At 30.3% G+C, this 7,797-nt stretch overlaps 1 protein-coding gene across 1 annotated transcript; it reads right to left on the minus strand.

The window, feature by feature from the left end:
• Positions 1-1,705: 1,705 nt before the first annotated feature.
• On the minus strand, positions 1,706-7,775 carry LOC123296318 (cilia- and flagella-associated protein 52). Its single transcript, XM_044877779.1, has 10 exons — positions 7,686-7,775; positions 7,417-7,616; positions 6,069-6,336; positions 5,281-5,435; positions 4,661-4,948; positions 4,423-4,598; positions 3,669-3,817; positions 2,616-2,761; positions 2,367-2,518; positions 1,706-2,306 (listed from the first exon to the last, which is right to left on the minus strand). Exons 1-10 carry the CDS (start codon positions 7,756-7,758, stop codon positions 1,706-1,708), a joined length of 2,208 nt encoding a protein of 735 aa, XP_044733714.1. The 5' UTR covers positions 7,759-7,775.
• Positions 7,776-7,797: the final 22 nt, after the last annotated feature.

Here is a 7,797-nt window from a genome sequence, read left to right on the forward strand (position 1 = left end):
CATAGCTTTTGTTTTCGGTCTCCGTTGTTAAGAATCCCCCAATTCGTTTTCAAAGTTCAAACCCCCCATTAGATCATGTTTGTATAGCTGTCCACTGGTACTGTAAATATTCGAATAATTAGTCCGAAGAAAAATCGGTGGATTCACGACATTAGGCATCAATTCCCAATTGTTTATTTTCAAATTAAAAGGGAGTTGAAGAATTGTGTTATTGAACAATGCTTAATGGACGATACGGAGAAAGAAACAAAAATGGTGACAAATTCCAAGAAAGGAAGTCCCCATAATGGTTTCGCCACCTATACATCCTGACGTATATTCCACAAGAAAATGTCTTATAAATAATATAAATTACAAACCTACTTGTTGTACTATTGAACGAAATTATATCGAAAGTTGTAAATCTGTGTTGTACTATTGAACGAAATGATTTCGAAAATTCTATCTTTGTGCAGTCTTGATTTAAAAACGGACAAATAGTGTTCGTGTTTTGACACGCTTTATTGTCTTTTGTTTTAGATTAGCCATGTTTGAAAGTAGACAGGAAGAATTAAGATCGATTCAATTAAGTTTGATGAACCGGGCAAAGGCCAATCAGTTGAAGTCGTTTACAGTCTCAATTCATCCTCGTTAAGAAACTATTGATTGAACACAATTTGTAAGTCTATGATTACGTAAAAACTATTTTTTTTAAATATAGCATGATAAAAATGTCTTTTCTTGAAAAACCAAACAATAAATAATATAATATTTAGAACGTCCTAATTAGTCCAATAAATGTGTTCATTTTAAAATTTTGAATATTGCAAACATTATTAATACTGTGATTTTTATCGTTAAGGCATCAGAATTAGAAAATTGCCTAATTCGTTTTATCGAAAATTGCGTAAAAGAATATAAAAAGTTGTTCCCGAATCGGTATTATGCACGATAATAAATTTTAAACACTCAATTAAAAGTAAACACTCAATATTTAATCAAAATTTACTACCAAGTAGGTATTAGTGCCTAGAGATCATTAAAAGTTACTCTAGTAAACCAAACTTTTCAGAAAATGGCATTCAAACAAAAAAAAGCTGCATCCACAAAACATCGAACAATATGCAAATCACATGAACCAATCAGAACTTAAAATATGACATTATATTATTGATTGTGATTGATTCATTTGATAGATTTTAACTTGTGGAATGTGGCCATTTTTATCATTTTAATAACAAAAAATTTTTATTTCTTTTTTACTTTTAGACGTGTAGGAAGAATGGTTGAAAAAAAGTAATTTATAATTTTTTGATAATTTACAAAGTATGATAAAGAAAAAAATTGAAAATTATTAAAAAATCGGATTAAATCATAATTGAAAATTTTAATGTAAAATAAATACTGAACTGTTTTAAAAATATGATTGTATGTCTATGGAATATTTAATTTTAATTTTATGTTCTTTAATAAATTTTAATCCAAAAAGTGAGACTTATTTTCTTTTAAAAGTGTTTAAAATAGCCATCAATAGAAAAAAATTTCTACAGGAAATGCGACAGGAATAGAAAATTTTTGGAGTCAAAATTTACCAGTTAAAAGGTTTGCTAATCGGAATCCGGACTTTAATTAAAAGCAAATGTTCTTTTTATTTAAAAAATTGTTAATATAAAAAATATAAAAATATTTGGATAATTAATATTAAAATGTACTGTTGGGTCAAAAATTAATTTTTCGCATTTCCAACGTCATTTTGTTGCACTTCAACTTGTATTCCTTCTTTATCACCGGGATTAGTATTAATATTTTGAATATCCTCTGGTGGAGTAACTTTCGTAAGTTTTTTCTGCTGTAAATTTCTTTTCACGGTTGTGCCGGAACCATTATTTTTCACTCCATTAGCATTATTATCACCTGATTCTGGCCCTTCTTTAGCAGATACATCAAATGGACAATTCCATATAAATATATCACCAGACCCACTGGTTGATACAATATATTTACCATTTGGACTAAATTTAACCGAACTGATAACACCTGAATGTCCAAGACCAACATGTGTTGTATAACCTTCATTGTATTTCCATAGTTTTAGAATTTGATCATTACCACCAGTCAAAAACATCGAACCATCTGGGCTAATATCCAACGCATTTAATGATTCTGATATAGAACCTTCTAATTCACGGATTAAACAACCATCGAATACTTCCCAATAAGCAACTTTACGATCAGATCCACTCGTTAAAATTTGTACGCCAGTTGGATAATATTTAACACTCATAAATAGTGTGTTGCGTAAAAGTATTTGTTTCCGACACATTCGTCTAAAAAATTACATTTTTATATCAATCATTCTATGTGAATCTCATTTTCATGGAACTTACACAAGATCCCAAATAATACAAGCTCCATCACTTGAAGAACTTACGGCTTCTGTATTGTGCTTATTTATATCAATGGCAGTAATTGGACCTTTATGTTCTTTTAAAACTTTTATCAATTTTTGACTGCTTGGTTCTAAGGCCCAAACTCGAACCTTAAAATGTGAAAGTTCGTAAATTTGGATAAAAAATGGATTGATCTAATTATCCCATAGGATCTGTAGGGATATTAATATCTATCAAAGTTTTTACCTGTCCTTCGCATCCTCCACTAATAATTTTTGTGCCATCCGATGTTACAGATAAAGCAGAACAACCTTTACAATGTGCGTTAAGAATAGCAAACATTAATTTGCCAGTTAAAGGTGTAAATCCTCGAATTATTCCATCATTCCATCCTGAAATAAAAAAATTAATTTTCCTCAATCTTTGTAACAGGCCATGGTAATTTATGTTACATAAACTATTATTCATAACACAGGTTTACAAATTTTAGTGAATTTTTGGGACCGAACTATATATAAATGTATTTTCAAGAATTATCGCAAAATAATTGTCTATATAAATATCGTAAAAAATTTATTATTTATCTGAATTTCTTCCCTGACAAACTTAGTTTTTTTATTGTTTCTTAGACATGAAATGAACGAACCTGCACAACTGTAATTATAAAATAAAATAATAATTATAGATTCAAACTGCAAAAATTGGTCACTCAATTATGTAAAAACCTGGACTCTGAATTCGTAATCACCTCCAAAAGTTATCGACCACTTGGGACAAAATCCTTGTAAACCTGTGAATGCAATCTAGTCAACTTCCCTTTTGGGACGAACCTGATCATCTAGTTCTCTGAAAATTATGATCAAGATATCATTTGATTCGGAATTATGTTTAGAAACTTTTCGTACACAAATGTTGAGGTTGTGATACAAAAAGGTGAAAATAGCGAAAAAATAAAACAATTCACAGATATATAAACAATTTACTCATAATAATTGCAAATAAAATTATAAAAATTTAAATTAAAATAAAATTTTAAATATTAATGATAGAGTTCGGGGGATATAGAACTTTTTTAGCAAATTTCCTGCTCTTTAAGGATATTTTTTTTTAAATTTCTTCTTTCTTTTATTATTTAATTGTTTATAACTTTTATAATTTTTACCACAAACTCTTCATTTGTGTCCGATAAATTTCTAAACATAATTCCGAATCAAATGACTTTTATCATAATTTTCCCGATAACTAAATCAGGTAAGCACCGAAATGGTGCTTGTTTACTGGAGTAATGGAGATACAAACCAGTTAATATCATTTTTCCATCAAATGAAAATTTAACACTTGAACATGTAAAATTTGGTACTTTAATCCGTAATAATTCTTGCTTAGTTCGTAAACTCCATACACGAACATCGTCTTTACTAGCTGTTGCAAATACTTCCGAGAAATTTCTATTTTAGAAAAACATTGATTATTATTTATATAAGCTTGTCTGATATGAGTTGGAGCAAACATATCGGAATATTGGAAAAAATATTCAAGGCGAAAGCTACAGATATTTAAAATAGGGCCTTCCGATTTAAAATCATCTTATTGTCTCCCAACTATTTTATAGGTATTATCGGAAAATTTTCTGAAGCGAACTTGCTCCATTTTTATTTTCAGTTTATGTAATATAAAATTAAATTGATGTTAAGGTGGTTAAACGATTCAAAATATTCAGTCCTACCGGAGCATAACATCACATCAATAAACATATACCAGGAAGTTTTGAAGAAGTCGAAATTTATGGTTCAAAACTAAATTTGAGGCGTTAAAAGCAAATATTATCATGCAGGAAAAAAAATGTATCATTGTAAAAGCTAAGTGTATGAAATGCTGAGATTTAAAGTGAATATCTTTCACCGCTTTTGATATGAAATTTTGGAATGTGATAGATTTCATATATCATAACTTCGGATATTAAAAAAAGTCTTGATTTGAATTCACACCATTTGAATAGCTCAACCGCTCCGTTATTTTTGCCCCATTCTATGAATAATGGAAAAAAACTTACTCGGGAAAAACAATATCATAAATCGCAGACGTGTGGCATGTAACTAATAATTTAATATCTTTAAAATCATTTAAGTTTATAGAAAATATCTCCGATTGTGTTGTGCTCACAAATATTGTATTCTTATCTTTCATTTGTATTGATGAAACAGATGATCCAACACGAGTTTTTTGTTGCTAAATTCGATTAAAATGAAAATAAGAACAAATAAGAAGCTGAAACGATTATATGTACTTACAGATGACAATCGAGGGAGACATGGCTGGCATATTGGTGGCGTACATTTTTCCTTTGGGCATTGTGTTTCTCTAAGTACTTCAACCAAATCAATTTCACCATCACCTGCTCCAATTATAAACCGTCCATCGAATAATAAATGAATAACACGAACACCTTTACTATAACACATAACTTTTGATTCGCCATTTCGTTTTGGACGCGGATCGATTTTACCAAAACAACCAATCATATTTGGCGTTTTAATTGGTGTCAATATTCCAGCATCAGAATGGTAATTTAATTTTACCTAAAAAATGCCGTTTGAGATTTTTACACGATTTAAGTAAACTTCCAAGTTTTTCCAAAGTGATGTATTCAGCTTTTTAAGAAACAATCAAGTCAGTCTGAACTACTGAAGTAACATGCTTGAAAAGAGAATTACTTGCCGTACAGAACAAAACATATTCGTTAAGAAATTCGTTATTATTCGTTAATTTTTGAGTAGCGATATGTTCAAAACAGGCCAATTGTGTTGAGTCTCAAAACATCCATTTGGATAATAACATTGACAAGAGACATAATATGAACAAAGTGCTACGTCAATCAAACCATCACCTTACAAAATAGAGTAAAATCTACCTTAATGATATCTCCAGTACTTGTTCCACAATACGCATACTCATCGCGATGATCAACTGCTATCGAAGTTATGTTTCGTTTAATTTTGCCCATTATAACATCCATTTTTTGTAACGCACGAGCATTGTCATCGATTGTCCACACTCGTAATGTATCTAAAATTTTTAAGATTTATTTTTAATTACGTTAAACTTTCTTGTGTGTACTATTTGTCTAAACAAGCGAGCGAGATATTTGACTACTGAAAGGTTGCGGGTTCGAATCCAGGCAGCGGCAGTCTGATCAAGTACAATTAATGGGGCGGTAAGTTGATCACATTGTCGTCGCATGGATAAGAACGAAGTGACCAATATAGTTTAAAAAATAAATAAATATTAAAAATAATGATATGAGTGGACCCTATTATAGATGTGTATGTTAAAACGGAGGTTAAACTTCATTATTATTATTATTATTATTATTATTATTTGTCTAAACATTTCATGTTCAGGAAGATCTGTGACAGAAGAAATGAAACAGAAGATTCGGTGGCACAAAAGATATCAGCTCAATAGCCCCTATTTCGGAGTTTATTATTCCCATAGCAAGATTCTTAGTAATGTTCTAAATTAGATAATGATTCATCTTTTGTAACTTACTATGTTCCCAAAAAACATCCCTGCCACCAGAGGACGAATTTTACTCAAGTAAATAACATGATATAGTCGCTATATAAAATATCAAATGCCTTAGGTTACAAAAGTGCTACAAGTTCTACGTGCTAAATAAAAATTAATACAAAAATTTACTATATCCTCCAGTGATAAAGCATTCATCACGTCTATTTGTAGATGCTAAAACAGTCGTTTCACCGGCTGAATCCGGACTTGCTGTTGCACCGCACAATGGATTTTTATCTTCTATATCATAGACAACAACACTTCCACAATCACGGCCACCCAGTGATATCAAAAATCGTGCAGTTGTCGAGAATGATACAACTTCCACACGTACTTTATGTATTTCATGCTTACAATACTGTGTACGAGTCTCGTAGTCCCAAATTATAACAGATGCCTTTCAAAAAAAAAAGGAAAATTAAATTGTTTAATTTATGAGAAATTTTGTAAGGAGTGGAAAATTATGGAATAGATTATGTAGAAATAAGTAATAACTATGACAGGAAAGGGTCTTTAGCAGTATTCTGGTCTAGAAATTAAAAAAAAATCTTTTTTTGCGTTTTTTTAAAGGTTTGGACCTTAAAAATATGTCCTTAAACGGTTTTTTCAAAATTCGAATTTTTATGCAGCGAATTTTCTGGTAACGAAGTTTGAATTGATCGCTCTGAACTGCGAGCTTCTGCTGCTTTAGAAGAAGGCAAAACAACTGGGTTGGCAGAAATAATTTGGTAAGAAATTGCATATGAAGTAAAAAAACGCCCAATGTATGGATCTGGGATCGCCGATCAATCCAAAGGGAGTAATATTATAATTCGAGTTACTCTTCCGAAATTGTCTCTCAAACTTTTATCTCAACACGTTTGTCTTGAAACTACATTTTTCGAGGTGGTTGACATGTTATCTCAAATTTTACTCAACCGATTCCTTTAAAATTTGGTGGGAATCTTCTTTATAAATCTCTCTATCGTCTGAACCTTGGTTTTTAAAAAAATTTCAATTTTGAGTATTTTAAAAAATTTGAAAATGTAAAAAAAAAAAATTTCGACGGCATTTTGTGATTTTTGTTGTTGTTTTTTGTTTAGATCTAGAGAGATGAAAAAAGATTGTGAAGTGAAAAGAATATCAACATGCTACTAAACTCGAGAATATTTTAGAAATCTGAGATCACGCAATTCCAGAAAATTTTAGGCAAAGGAATTAGGAAACCAAAAGAGATTCAAAAGAATAAAAAGTCTTTTCCAAGATCAAGTCCAGTCAAAAAATTGCGTGAAAATTTGAACCAAACGAATTCAAGGCATTCGACTATCTGGGGAGCCGCCTATCTAAACGAAAGTAGGAAAAAAATACCGATGAATTACCAAGAATGTTATAGCCTACGTTAAGAAGCGCAGGAAACTCAACAAATTTCGTAGGAAATTATGCTCTAGGATACTAAAAGAGTGGATTAAAGAACAGGAACTAAAATACGTTTACTTACCCGAAATCCAATATGGTTTATTTGACCAGATGCAATAAATTTACCATTTGCTGATAAATCAATTGCTGATATAATATTCGTATGGCCTGCTAAAAATTCTTGTTTTTTTGTCCACCAATTTAATATTGATACTTTATTGCCAATTGGAAATATGATATGATCACCATCAGGATGTATTCGACATGCATTTACCGTATCGCCTACAAACCAAAATTAAAAACAAATATATCTACTGATCTCTTTAAAGTATTGAGTCATTTTTTTTTTACCATTAAATGCAATAATTGATTCAACTTGTAAATCTTCTACATCTGGATATTCATCAGTTTCTTCTTCAGTCATTTTATTTATATTTATAAAAAGTTTTCAAAATATTAATGT

This window comes from Chrysoperla carnea, chromosome 3 (genome assembly GCF_905475395.1).
Source record: "Chrysoperla carnea chromosome 3, inChrCarn1.1, whole genome shotgun sequence".
Lineage (NCBI taxonomy): Eukaryota > Metazoa > Arthropoda > Insecta > Neuroptera > Chrysopidae > Chrysoperla > Chrysoperla carnea.

Bases quoted from the DNA above. Each gene is read 5' to 3' on its own strand.
- LOC123296318 (XM_044877779.1), bottom strand. From the start codon at position 7,758: ATGACTGAAGAAGAAACTGATGAATATCCAGATGTAGAAGATTTACAA. The intron at 5,436-6,068 runs GTAAATTTTTGT...TAAAAATTTTAG, and splicing joins CTTTATCACTGGAGGATATA to ATACATTACGAGTGTGGACA. The intron at 4,949-5,280 runs GTAGATTTTACT...GGCATTTTTTAG, and splicing joins GTACTGGAGATATCATTAAG to GTAAAATTAAATTACCATTC.